Source organism: Dermacentor variabilis, unplaced genomic scaffold (assembly GCF_050947875.1).
Source record: "Dermacentor variabilis isolate Ectoservices unplaced genomic scaffold, ASM5094787v1 scaffold_12, whole genome shotgun sequence".
Lineage (NCBI taxonomy): Eukaryota > Metazoa > Arthropoda > Arachnida > Ixodida > Ixodidae > Dermacentor > Dermacentor variabilis.
Window position 1 is genome coordinate 22,436,636 of NW_027460280.1, and position 15,111 is coordinate 22,451,746.

Genomic DNA, 15,111 nt, shown 5'->3' on the forward strand with positions numbered 1-15,111 from the left:
CATCAGCTCCTCTGGACTGACTGCATCATGTAATCATAACCAACAGAAAAGGCAGCACCTCACAGTCATAAACAGAGTATTGCCACTGTCATGTTGCTACCACCAAGTACAGTTTTGTTTCAGTACATGTTTCACAAGCTCCCATGCTACTGATACTTTGGTTGATACCAGCTTAATTTTGTTGACAGTGCCATAATTCAGTGCAGTGGGTTTTATCTACAAAGCATGCTGCAGTTTTTTAAGTATTTGTATATACATTCAATCAAACCTCATTATAACAAATTGCATCCTTTCACAAAATTACCTTTATTACATTTTATATTCGTTATAGCATACATGCTGATATTGGTAAAAAAAAATCTTGATCATGTATGTGAAATGCAAGCGTGATGACTGCAAGAGGCCAGCAAAGGGTCTCTGGTAGATTTTAGTAGCCCGCTGATGATTGGCCGTGCCAGTAAATGGCATGACAGCAATAAATTACACACATTTGATCGGTTTGAGCTCATATTAGCAGCTTGGCTTGATGGCCACAATCCAACCAAGCCAAGCCACTGGCCAAAACGCACATGCACCATCCGAATGTTCCATTTAAAATTATTCCTGCTGAATATATTCGCAGGCCAGACACGGACCCAAACTCCGCTAGTATGGCCAGCAGTATAGCTCAAGCGTGTGATTTTGCACTCGATAGCTGATGAGGTCTATAGGTATGAACCTATTGACAGCAAACTTCCTGTGATGGCTTGGCAACAATTTCCTGCGAGGACAGGTGTTAATTGCAAGAGTCGTGAAGGAGGTAGTGGCTGAATACTGCACCAGGGAGGCCATTTCCTCAGTATGTACTGCATTGACGGGCGCCTTAATAGCAACAGTGGAGAAAAAGCTGGCTGGGGAAGAGGCAACTAGATTACGGCACTGACTCTAGGATTACTAGAGGAGAGATGTTGATAGAATTTGTGAAAAGAGATTGACTCTGAATAATCAATACTTCCTTCTGAAAGCACAATAGCAGGGAGTAGACTTGTAAAAGCTCTAACGGAGAACACGAAATGAAGTAGGCTTTATACTCTGTGCCAATCCCAACATAGTGTAGGATGTAGAAGTGTTACATAGGGTAAGAGACAGGGAAAATAAGTTACGTCTAGGATTACTCTCAATTTGAAGAGAGGAGGAGCCAAATTAGTCAAGAGGAAACAGGCCGTCCTAGACACAGTCAGGGTAAAAGCAGGTAAATTCAAGCTGGTGCTCATAAACAAATATGCAGTTGTAAAACACTAAGATGAAGATAACACAGAGGTAATGCATGAACCCATAACTAGACTGCTTTGAGAAGCACCAATTGAAGGCGCCAGGCAGCAAGTAGCTAAGCTATCCCAATAACAAAGGGCCTAATGAAGAAATCACAAATCATGAAAATGTCCAACTCAAGAGAGCAGATATAATTTGCTGAACTGTTAAAGCTGATAAACAAAAAGAAAGTAAGGGATATTGGAAATTATAACATTGCAAAGATTCATTAGAAAATGAGGGCAGCATGAAATCAGTGAGAAGGAAACTTGGTGTAGAAAGGTAAAATATGTATGCAGTGAAAGATAAGCAGGAGACTATCATCAGTAATTTCAATCACATATTAAAGGCAGCAAATAAATTTTAGACAGAACTGTACAGTACCCAGAGTAGCCACATAATTTTGATTGGAAGTGGTTGCATATAAGGGCTTTGCAAGACATGTACCGGGGAAAAGTGGAAGAAGTTGGAATAACAATAAGCTTGGTCAAAGATGTAGGGGATATTATACTCTAAAAGCTTGCGACCCTTTATTCGTAATGCCTGAAAACTTCAAGTGTACCAGAGAGTTGGAAGAATCCCAATACTACAATCCTTAAGAAGGGAGACAGTAACAATCTGAATAATTATGGGCTCATTAGCTTGCTTTTCAAATTCGGTACTGAGCAAAATGTTCCCGAAGGTAACTTCCAATAGAACTTGGACAACACTTGAGTTCAGTCAAACCAAAAAATGAGTGGGCATTCTATATTGGATCACATCCATGTCATCAGTCGGGTTATTGAAAAATCAGTGGAGTATAACCAACCTCTTTATATGGCTTTCATAGATTACAAAAAGGCACTTGATTCAGTGTAGAAAGCAGCAGTCATGGAAGTGTTGTGTAATTAAGGAGTACAGGAACCATATTTGAATATCTTAAAAAATATCTGTAAAGACTCCACAGCTACCCTTATTCTCCACAAGAAAAGCGTAAAAAAATATGGACGAAGGGTCAGGCAAGGAGACACAATCTGTCCGATGCTATTCACTGCATACAAAAATGGGTTGGGGTGCATATGGCAGGCATTACCAAATCATGACCAGCAGCTTACCACTATCCTCGAAAGAAAAAGTGAGCAATCATTTTGTTCTCCTGGTACTAACATATCGGCACAAAATTGTAGGTTAACAAAGAAGCTTGAAAAGAAGGATCGCGCAACAAGTGATGGAATAGAAATGTTGGGCATAACGTTAAGAGACTGAAAGACAACATTGCGGATTAGTGAGCAAATGGGAATAGCTGATATCAAGTTGACAGTAAGAGAAAAAAAAATGGAGCTGGGAACCCCATGGAATACTGGGGCAGGTAACCACTGGTCTATTAGAGGCCATGGGAAGGAAAGTGCAGTCGAGGGTGGGAGAGGGGTATGTGGTCTGATGAATTGAGAAAAGTTGAAGGCATAACTTATAATCAGCTAGTGCATCATCATCATCATCAGCCTGACTATGCCCACTGCAGGGCTAAGGCCTCTCCCATACTTCTCCAACTACCCCGGTCATGTGCTAATTGTGGCCATGTTGTCCCTGCAAATTTCTTAATCTCATCCGCCCACCTATCTTTCTGCCGCCCCCTGCTACGCTTCCCTTCTCTTGGAATCCAGTCCGTAACCCTTTATGACCATCGGTTATCTTCCCTCCTCATTACATGTCCTGCCCATGCCCATTTCTTTTTCTTGATTTCAACTAAGATGTCATGAGCTCCCGTTTGTTCCCTCACCCAATCTGCTCTCCTCTTATCCCCTTAACGTTACACCCATCATTCTTCTTTCCCTAGCTCGTTGTGTCGTCTTCAATTTAAGTAGCGCCCTTTTCGTAGGCCTCCAGGTTTGCCCCGTACGTGAGTACTGATAAGACACAGCTGTTATACACTTTTCTCTTCAGGGATAATGGCAACCTGCTGTTCATGATCTGAGAATGCCTGCCAAATACACCCCAGCCCATTCTTATTCTTCTGATTATTTCAGTCTCATGATTCAGATCTGCGGTCACTATCTGCCCTAAGTAGATGTATTCCCTTACCACTTCCATTGCCTCGCTACTTATCGTAAACTGCTGTTCTCTTTCAAGACTGTTAAACATTAGTTTTTTGCAGATTAATTTTTAGACCCATCCTTCTGCTTTGCCTGTCCAGGTTGTGTATTTTCAATTGCTAGTAGGTACAGCAAGGCGTGGCACTTACAGAGACGACAGACATTTGCGCGCATGCGCGAGTAAGAGTGGGTGTGAGAGAGGAAATGTGGGGACTTTTGGTCCTTGAATATACGACTCTGCCTAGGCACTACAGCCATCTACTGCAAATACTATTTTTATGCATCCATTTCTTTGCATGGGAAAGGAAGAGAGTGGAATAAAGGGGCTATTTCAAAATATTAGGCTCTACTGTGTGGCTGTGTTAGCAACAGCTCATTAAGTGTGCCCACATGCTCATAAAGGAGTGGAATGATGAAAAGCATCAAGCTATTCCAGCTAATGTGCGTCATCTGAAATAAGTGGCTTGTTTAGCTATCGTCAGATAGTTGTTTTCATGGTTGGATGCACTCGAGTTAGTAACCCAAGTAGTCCGACTCGTAAACCGTTGCGTACCCATTTGTCTACTTTAATGTTTTTTAAATCAAACAGCCCTAAAATCTTTTTCGTTCCTGGTGGTATTTTCTGTATATGTATTATTTCTTTCACTCTCCCCTGCTTTATTTTGTTTGGACAATAAATCTTTTTCTCCTCATTACCCTGGAAATTGCCATTGAAATCATTGCTGTATTTTGTTGCAACAAAAAACATGTACACATCTTCGACTGCATATATTCAGTTGACAAACGAAAAGCTTTGCCATTGTAAAGTCTTCATATTCAAACCCTTGCATGAAAACTTAGCCGGTACTTTACAGTGCTCTTCAAATTATTGAGATGTTCACATAATGAGAATGTTTACAAACTAGTGCTAAAAGAGAGACTCTTGCTTTTTAGTCGCTGAACATGTTTACGTCATTGCCCGCCACCCTTGTGAGAAACAGCATAACTGTTCCTGGCATACTTTTCTGTGCACTGTTGTGATTTTCAACAGAGTTCTTGCCGCTGGAACAAGGGCTCATAATGAAGCTGTTACAAACATAACCTTTTTATAACATGGCTCTGCTGCACCATGAACATACTGGTAGTGTACTGAAGAAGAATGAGCAGTAGGCACTGCCTAGAGAAAGACGACGACAACGAGTGCTTGGAAGCCTTGTGCCTGTGTTGCCGAAGCTCTGTGTCCTCTCGCTGCGGTGCTCTGCTATCTGAGCGTTTTAGCAACCGAACTATAACGCCTCTTGACATTTGGTGGAGGTGCTGGGCCCTTCCCAAACCTGGAACTCCGCAGCCGGACGCTCCCTACCCTTTCTGCCATGCCTCAGGACGCCGCGCAGCCTGATTCTCTCCTGGTATTGCCTGTCGTCTGCTCCGGTGCTCTACGCCAACGAAATCCTCCGGTCTTCAGCGGCAACGACGACAATGACGTGGAGGATTGGCTGCCGTCATACGATCGCGTGAGTGCGCATAACAAATGGGATGACAAAGCTAAACTGACTAACGTCATCTTCTATCTTTCTGGAGTCGCTAATCTCTGGTTCCGGAATCACGAATCCAACCTCTCCACCTGGACAGCATTTACCCATTCTTTCAAAGAAGTCTTCGGTCGCCCTGCTGTGCGCAAGCTTCGCGCAGAACAACGCTTGCGTAGTCGCGCTCAGCAAAAGGGTGAAAACTTCACAAGCTACATTGAGGACATAGCTGACCTTTGCCGGCGCATTAATCCCGCCATGCCCGACTCTGAAAAGATCAAGAATGTCATGAAGGGCATAGAGGATGACGCCTTCCAAATGCTCTTGGCGAAAAATCCTTAAATGATTGACGATGTCATTACACTGTGTCAGAGCTACGATGAGCTCCGCAAACAACGCCTTACTACGCGCCGAGCTGCCGTGCCCGACACCATTTCGGCTTTAACTGACACTTCCAGTGCTGCTCCCGCCCACTCTTCGTTCCTCGACCAAATCAAGCAATTCGTTCGCGAAGAAGTCGCGCGCCAACTGTCACTGCTGCCTGCTACCCAGTCGTCTGAGTCTTCTTTGTCACCGGAACTCCGATGCGCCATACACGAACAAGTCAGCGACGCACTACCTCTCGCTAATCAGCCACCCTCAGCGCCGGTTCCGCTCACGTACGCTGCCGTCGTCGCCAAGCCAAGACCACCGCCTGAAGTTGCGCACTACACCCCCACAAGCGGCTTCTACGCCTCGCCTTCTCCAGCTGCGAACTACTTGCCCAGAAGCGGCTTCTGCACGCCTCCGCAGCCCCTACGCCCAGCTCATAACAGTGCACCGCTACCTAGGCCCCCTGTTGACAATCCGTGGCGTACCCAAGACAACCGGCCGATCTGCTTCGCGTATGGCTTTGCTGGCCACATGGCACGGTTCTGCCGCCGGCGGGGTTGGTATCCTCCCGATACTGCGAGATATCAAGGGAATACTACTGACTCCCAGTCCCGCTATTCGCCACCAGTTCCGCACTTCGCTCCTTCATCTCCTGTTCCCCGAAGCTTCAACACACGTTGGTCTCCATCTCCCCGTCGACGTTCCCTGTCCCCCATGGTCCGCCGCCCTCCAGCTATGGAGGAAAACTAAAAGGCGCAGTTCCGGAGGCAAGAACTGCGATCTCTTCGAACTGCTCAAGCCCTCGTTTATTGCCTACGAACATCATTGAAGTTTTTGCCGAAGGTGTCGCCGTTCACGCGCTTGTCGACATGGGTGCCGCAGTGTCCATGATTGCCGACCAGCTTCGCCGTACACTCCGAAAAGTCGCGACGCCGTTTCCTGTCATTTCGCTACGTACAGCAAGCGCTGAGCCAATTGAGCCCTTTGGAACATGTAGCGTCCGTATCGGCATACAAGACAGTCTACACCACATTGAGTTTGTTGTTCTTCCCCGCTGCTCTCATGCCATCATTCTAGGATGGGACTTCCTCTCATCTCATCACGCTGTTATTGATTGTGCCCGTGCGGAACTTGCGCTGGCTCCATTTTGCGGCAGTCCTTCTGAAGATTTGCCTCCACCTTCTGCTCGGGTGTTCGTCGCCACCGACGCTGATATCCCTCCTTTCTCTGCCGCCCTTGTGCCCGTTTCCTGTGCTGCTTTCTGCGATTCCACAGTTCTTTTCACGCCATCTCAACTTGCTGCACGCCGTCATCCCTTCTTGCTTCCCTTTGCCCTCCTTCCCTTTCACCACGGCTCCAGCGCACTATACGTTTCGAATCCGTTTTCGTGTTCATCAAGCTTACATCGTGGCGAGTGCCTTGGTTTTGCTGACGAACTTGTTGGGCTGAGGTCTCCTAATGACTTGCACTGCTGCTAGATTTGCCCTCATTGGCTCTTAGAAGTGCACAATACCTACGATGAAAAAATGCAATACACATTTTAATGCAGAACATTTATAAGGTAACTCCCTGCGTTTTGTTACATTGTCTGTCCAGGTAGCCTCTCTGTCCTTCAGCGCCACACATGTGCATGCGAGTGTTCCCTCATTCTCTGTGTGCTGGTGTGTTGTGCATTATATTCCAGATTGCATTAGGCATTCTATTCAGTACACATTGCAAAGCTTTTAAATGACTACTTGAGATCACATGTGCTTTTCAAAAGATCGCTTTCTCTGCTTCCAAACGCCAGCTCACCTATATAACTTTCATCCAGACGAAACTTGATTATACCTGACCTATTGGAATCCTTACCAGACTGACCTTATTAACTCACTAGAAGCAGTGCAGAATCACGCAGTACGTTTTATCACATCTTACTATGACTGGCATACAAGTTTAAGTAGCACTGGCATTCAACACAAGACACTTCTTTTGTTTCTCATGAATCAAGGAATAACAAAAGGTGCTCAAAACAATTGCAATATTAGTCGTATAACATTCTTGTAGTTATCGGGGATCAATAAAACACCACTATTCAGCACATTCAATATTTACATTTGAAATCATAAGGCAGTATGCAATCACTCGTGCACTAGTGTCCAATCATTCAACCAACTCATTATCTTTAAACTATGCGCTCAAATACTTTCATGAGCAACCAAAATATGGCTCCAATTTTGTGGCAAAGCCATTCACAGAATCTGATTCTACAATTTCCTTTGGCAACTCATTCCAGATTTCGATTGTCCATGGGAAATATGAATATCTAAACATGTTGCACTGTGTCGGATACTGCCTGATGTGTTTATTATGACAGGTTCTATTGGAGTGTCGGTGTGGTGGCTGCACGTAATCTCGCTTATTTATATTAATATTGTCATTACATAGCATAAAAAGAAACTTCATGACAGCCACACGGCGCCGACAAACAAGGGTAGGCAGTGCTGCTTGGTTTTTAAGAGCACTTACGCTTTCATGTCGAGAATACTTATGGTATATAAATCACAACACTTTATTTTGAATACTTAATTTCTCACATAATTTCTGTGAGAGACCTTTCTGGTACGAGTTCCACACTATGCTACCATACTCAAGAATTGGCCTTACTAAAGTTTTATATGCTGTTAGTTTCACATAGGATGGTGCTGCTGTTAATTTTCTTCGCAAGAAACCGAGTGTTCGGAAGGCCTTTGTACGTGTATTATCGATATGGGTATTCCATTTTAACGCGCTTATAAAGGTTATGCCTAAATATTTTACTGTGTCAGTTTGTATTAAATCGTTACCCATTAATGTATAATTGAACCTAAAGATCGACTTTGTATGAGTTATGGTCATATACTGTGTTTTCTTATGATTAATTTCCATTCCCCACATGTCAAACCGGCGGGCTATATTGCTTAGTGTAGTATTTAGTCTAAGCTGGTCATCGATTCCTTGCACGCACGCATAAATTACCAAGTCATCGGTAAGTCAGTTGGTGTGAAACAGAAATAAACTTTACGCAAGACTCCTTGTGTGTTCTGTAATGCATCTCGTATGTCCAACTTCCTTATTTTCTAGAATCTGTAGCATCTTACTGTTGCATTGTTTTTCATATGACTTGTAGATGTCCATACAAATTGGTAGTATCAGCTAGCAGTGCTGCTGCACATTGGCTGACGTTCCACGAAACTTTTTCTCCTCTCCATCGTGAAACAAACCTTTGTACAATGTTATATCACAGTAAAATAGAGTTGCAGAATCTCATTTACCTATATCCCAAACACAGTCGTACTAAATCAGTCACTATAAGAGTGTGTTTGGAATAATGCTGCATATTTAATTCTTAACACATCGCCTAGTGTAGCATCTGTTAAACGTCATTACAAGTTTTTTTACATCTTTTCCTGCCAGAAATGTATGCGTCTCGAGCTGTTTCACAAATATATTTCCGCAACTTCGTTCTGCATGCTAGCCTCATACCTACCCCAGCTTATGTCTTGCCATGCACAGAGCATCATCACAGGCTGGCATAGTGTTGTGTTACTGTCAGTCATTTATTCCTAAGATTCCACATTAGTTTCCACACACTACCTTGGCTTGATTGTTGCTATCTAACACGACACCCAGTTTTGTATTGCTACAACACTCTCTCTTGTATTTATCTAGAAATCTGCTTGATTATTCTCAATTAGTGTATCTGTTTCCCACTTCCTTTTTTTTAATGCCACTGGTTTTGAAAGTACAACAAAGAAATAAACAAAATGGGCTTCCTGGCCAACAGGTCTATCATCTCAAATATATGTGAATATATAGTCTAGCCACATTGTCTTTGTCAGCATATAAGGAATGTGGCTCCGAAGTTGACCGTCTTGTAGAGGAAGAGTAGGTACAGTTATAATGTTTATATTGGTGGGTGGTGGTGGTTTTTCGTCTAGATTTCTTTTAATCAATGAGTTGTGTTTGGTCTCCCCATCCTTCCACTCTCCGATTTTGGCAATGAAGGGCATTAGGTCTGTAGTGTGCATTGGACTATGTGTTGTTTTCCCCTCGAGTCTGCCAGCTTGCACAAGAAGAGGAGCTTGTTATTTATTTATTTATTTATTCATTTATTTATTTATCTATATGTGTACATGCATGCATGCAACCCGCCGTGGTTGCTCAGTGGCTATGGTGTTGGGCTGCTGAGCACGAGGTCGCGAGATCGAATCCCGGCCACGGCGGCCGCATTTCGATGGGGGCGAAATGCGAAAACACCCGTGTGCTTAGATTTAGGTGCACGTTAAAGAACCCCAGGTGGTCCAAATTTCCGGAGTCCTCCACTACGGCGTGCCTCATAATCAGAAAGTGGTTTTGGCACGTAAAACCCCAAGTATTATTATTATTATTATGCATGCGTTCACACTGTAGCCATACAGGACTGGCTCTCAGTCTTCAAGAACATAGAAGATGGACAAAATACAAATTTTAACAACTCTTTAGATATTAAGTCAAGCAAGTCTTTGTCCACAACTGAGGTAAACGAAACGTCAAGGGTCATCATGGCCCAGTGCAGAGCATGAGAGAACTCCCATGACGAGCAACACTTGCATCGAGTGTCCACTGTGAGTGAGGTGCTTCAGCCGAAGACGGACAGCATGGCAACAGGAAAAGCAGAGAGGCTGTGTTTCGTGCCCTGCTGGACATTGCTATGACGTACACCAGCTTTAGACTTAGACTAAAGGCTCAGGAGCTCCTAATATAAGTGGGAGCCCTGATCTTAGTTCAGCATACTGTTTCTGCTGTCGTGGTTGCCCTCAGCTTTTGGCTTGTTTTTCACAATGGCGGCCTGCTCCCCATTTCTTGCTTGTGCCACGAGGCTTTCCAGTGTCCTTTCTGTTCTTTATTTTAGGTCTTTTTTCTGTACTGTTTCATGAGTGCACACATTTCTTTATTGTTATCGCCTTGTTTGTGACACCAGCATGTGCACTCATGACAGTGTGGTAATGTGCATCAATAAATAGAGCAAGCATAAGGGACACAAGTGCAACAGTATTTAGCTACTAAAAAAAATAAAGCTCATTAAGTAACTAGATTATGACTGTAATGTGTTTTTCTGATGGCAGTAGTAGCATAATTATTTTTCGCATATATGCAGGTTAACTGGTCCCGCAACTTGCATTACCACGACCTGGTAAACCCATATCATCTGAAGCTGGCCAGTGCAGATACTTCTGGCACAGTGCTGGTCTGGGATGTCTCCCTGGCCACAGTTCGCAGCACCCTCGTGGAGCCGGATCGCACACTTCTCGGCAAGTGCTTGTGGCAGTCTAAGGAAGCCAGACATTTTTCAGTGCTTGATGGCTTACTGTAATTATTTCCATCCTAGGAAACAAGCTTTATTTTAAAAAAGCGAGGAAGAAAGGCAACTCCTTCAAGGTTTCCACTGAAATGCCTAAATTAATTAAATCTGTCTTTTTCCTCAGCAGGTACAGTGGTAAACTGTTGTCGAGAGTATTTTAGTGGACACAAGTCCCACTATCATAGATCCAGTTTTTGATAGTTACGACTGGATGTAGTGTAATCATTGATAGTGCTAACAATGTAATCATTGCTCCAGAACTTGCTTCAGAAATGTTATAAAGGTCCACACACCATGTGCCGTCATTATTTACAGCAGTGGAATATTACGCATTCTGTTTTGTTATGCTTATTGCGTAATATACTAGCTTGTGAGCTGCAGCAAATAGGTACTTATAAGCTTGTTTAATTTTGCTCATGCCTGTGCATAGATGGGTATATTCTGACATCTGGAAAACGAAGAAAATGTTTTCATCCACCTGTCTGAAGCATAATGCCTCATCATTGTCATGAACCTGTGTCTTGAGAATTTTAAACTGTGGAAAAAGCAGCCAATGAAATAGCAAACTTGTGCACATTTGGTGCAACATGAACTGTTCCAGAAGAATGCAGAAGGTCTTGCTTGTGGGAAAACATACCTAGCAAAAACGTGAGCTCACTGGAAGCTGGCCATTTCTGAATGCCCATGTGCTGTCTCCTAACAAGACCATGTATTCAGCACATGTTTCATTAGTGTGCACCAGAAGTCAGCCAAAAGTCTTCATGTTTCAGAAAATAACAGTGCAAAACAGAAAAGGACGAAGGAAAAGAAGAACACGACACTGGTGCTGACTCACAACTAAATTTTATTTTGAGGAAAGTCACATTTATATACACAGGCCAACGCCGGCCAAGATGTCAACAACTAAGCGACTTTGCATGCGCATTAGGAGCCATCCTGGTGACTTGTCGAAACACATGTGGAAAACATCAGTGCATCATTACATGGATAAAACCAGTGCGTCAAAAGATAAAAAACCATAAACCCAATAGAAAATGTCCCTATCAAACTTAGCAGCAATCTACTGCGAAACACTTTTTTGACCAAATATCTTTTTTATTTTTATTTTTACTAAGAGTGACGGATGGTCTACTGATGCACCTTTCCCCTTTCCTATCAATATGGAAAGCTTTAGTAATCTTCCTTGTGGTTTGATCTTTATACCAGAACAAGCAGACAATTTTTTCCTCTAACGGTTGGCACCCACACACTGTACAATGCAAACACAAGTGTAAAGCCCCCGTGCCTTTTAATGATGTCAAGTGCTCCTCTGATCTAATGTTCACACAGCAGCCAGTCTGGCCCACATAGACCTTCCTGCATGATAGGGGCAGCCTGTACACAACGGAAGACCTACATATAACGTATCTATTTTTTAACTTTTTGGAACAAAAACTGCATTCCTTGCCATGGCCCAATAATTTTTGTGCAAACGAGAACAAATTGCGAAACATCTGCGGGAAGTTTTTTAGAGTTGTTGTCGTTTTATTTGCGCTCTATGTATGTTGAATGGAAAGGGAGCACTTACAGAAGTCAAGAATTTGTATAGGGTCGAGGGTGGCCCCAGCCTTAAGCCATATTTTCCTTAGTCAAGTTGATAATTCTGTTGCCAGTAATTTAGCAAGTTCGGCCCTTAATGTCTTTAGTTACATTGATGATTTCTTGATATCACAGAAAGAGAGAACCTAAATACTAAAGTAGCTGGTGTTTTAAAGATTTTTCAGGAATGTGGTAAAGGCTTAAAATTTACTTTTGAGTTGCCTGCCAAAGATGAGATTCAATTCCTGCATATAGAATGAGCTTTCGGGAGTACCATCTGTGTTGGGTATATAAGCCTCGTTTGGCAAAGGCGCTTTTAAATTTTTTTTCAGGACACTCAAAAATAGTAAAAACCGGCATTGTTTACGCTGCGCTGTGTGCTGTGTTTCAGAATACATGTGAGCATTCGTTGAGGGAAGGTTTGCCCAGATTCAGAGAACAGAATGCTGGTTGCCCGGAAAGTGAAATCTTGAAAGCCTGTCAAAGTCTTATTAAGTGGGTAAAGGGTATTAATAAGGTAAAGGGAAAATCAAGGGATTCCATGCACAATGAAAAAAGACCGGTGGTGCTACCATATTTGCACAAATTTTCGCATTGCTTGAAAAATGTGGCTAGTAGGTACGGGGTGTGTGTGGTCATGTCTGCACCCAACAAACTTGGTGCGATTTGTTCTGGTTGGCACAAAAAATTATTGGGCCATGGAAAGGAATATAGTTTCTGTTCCGAGAAGTTACAAAATAGATGCGTTATATGTAGATCTTCTGTTGTGTACAGTCTGCCCCTGTCATGCGGGAAGTTCATGTGGGCCAGAACGGCCGCTGTGTGAACATTATATTAACCTTTTCAGGGTCAATGACGTAAATATACGGCGCCACAAACAAGTTCAAAGTGGTCGATACCGTATATTTACGGCGCCGTCTGTGCATTTAAAAAGCGCGCCAATTTCCTAACTTTTTCTGTCATGTGCTGCCACTGTGTGGGAATACAAGGAATTTCTTTCACGCGCCTCCCTCTCTAGGCTTTAGTTGCATGGTTTGCTTTAGAGCTAGTTTCCTTCCGCGCATCTATATACTATTGCTTGTGCATTGGCGCGCGCGTGCAGGCGGGCGTCAGTTTGGGTTGTGTTCCGCAGGGGGTTTCGGCTTCTTGCGCTTACAAAACAGATGGCTATCTCATTACTGATCGCTCAAAGGGCGATCACTTGTTTCTCGCTCGTTTAGTGCTCACAGGCATGCGCATCATAGGAAGGATGGCGCCCTGCATGCTTTCCATTGCTTTTTTTTTTTTTTTTGGAGACTCACGAAAACTAATTGCCTCTGTTTGGCAATAAGACAATTAGCGGAAGTGCTTTTTTGACGGGCACACAACCACGCAGTTTTCTTGAGTGAGTGCACCTACACCGTTCGATTACGCTATGGATGTATGTATTAGTGTAAGAGCAGGAACATTCTAATCTTGTGAAATATTCTCGTGTGCGCATTTTCAAAGCCTTTAACTATGTGTATGACAATGCATCAAATTTTTTATTCTTATAAGTTTATTTCCTTTTTTATTGTTGTTATTCATGAATAAAGAGCACATATATACCAACGTAAGATATTTTTTTCTCACTTTACAGTTACCCTAGCAAAATTATGGTAATTTTATTTCAAAACATTTCCCTCAGAAGAATTGGAATCTGCAATAAAAAAATCGACCCTGAGTAGTCGCCTACGGTGAAAAAAATCGACCCTCAAAGGGTTAAAGGAGAACTTGTCATCATTAAAAGGTGCGGGTGCTTTGCACTTGTTTGCATTGTAGAGAGTGTGGGTGCCAACCATTAGTGGAAAAAACTGTTTGTTTGTTCTGGCATAAAGAACAAACCAAATGGGAGGTTATGGAAGGTTTTCGTATTGATAATGAAGGAGAAAGGTGCGTCAGTAGACCGTCTGTCACTCTTAGTGAATGAGTGAGTGAGTGAAACAACTTTATTTTGTCCACTATAGACGTAAGCAAACTCCACGTCACCTGGCTAGGCCCACTCGGGGACCCTCAGGTGAAACCTGACGGCCCTCTTGCGAGCCCTCTGGACTGCCAGGATTTGAGAGGTCTGATCCTGGGCCCTAATTAGCTTCATCATTTCCTTCTTGAGTGAAAGGGGGACCAGCAGTAAAAAAAGAATTGAGATATTTGGAAGAAATTGTTTCACGGTAGATTGTTGTTAAGTTTGACAGGGACGTTTTCTATTGGGTTTATGGTTTTTTATGTTTTGACACACTGGTTTTATCCATGTAATGATGCACTGATGCTTTCCATGTGTGTTTCAACAAGTCACCAGGATGGCTCCTAACGCGCATGCACAGTCGCTTAGTTGTTGATATTTTGGCCTGTGTATATAAATGTGGCTTTCCTCAAAGTAAACTTCAGTTGTGAGTCAGCGCCAGTGTCGTGTTCTTCTTTTCCTTCGTCCTTGTCCGTTTTGCACTGTTAATTTCCAAAACATGAATCACCACCAACTCGCCCAAGTTTCTCTTCTAGTACAAAAGTGTTCAGTTTGCTTACAGCACACTTTGGTGACTCAAAAAAGCATGAGCTCTTTAAATTAGGTGCCCATAGTTAGTGTGGGAAAGTAGTGCTCACTATGTCAGTCACATTGCCAGTTCCCAGAGATGCCTAGAAGATCACATGGTGCCAAAGAGTTTCTTTCTTTTTCTTTTTTGATGTGAATCTTTGTTCAATAAACTATAAATTAGTATGTACAAAACACTGTGGACCGATAGCTGCAAAGGCTAGTGGCCAGTCCAATACAAAAATTACAAGCAATTCAGCCGCAGAGCATGAAGGGCTGAAGAACAATTGAGATGTATACAACACTATATTATGCAACTGTAATAGAAAATGTTTACAAAAAACATACAATGAATCCAAGAGAAAATATGGAACAAAAAAA

The 15,111-nt window shown here is 42.9% G+C and overlaps 1 protein-coding gene across 1 annotated transcript in view; it reads left to right on the forward strand.

Annotated features, from left to right (window-relative positions):
* The window catches only part of LOC142565900 (WD repeat-containing protein 11-like), a 293,411-nt gene that overhangs the window by 15,773 nt on the left and 262,527 nt on the right, over positions 1–15,111 (forward strand). The window contains exon 4 of the mRNA XM_075676487.1: positions 10,401–10,554. Coding sequence (XP_075532602.1) covers positions 10,401–10,554 — 154 coding nt within the window. The remainder of the gene's footprint in view (positions 1–10,400; positions 10,555–15,111) is intronic.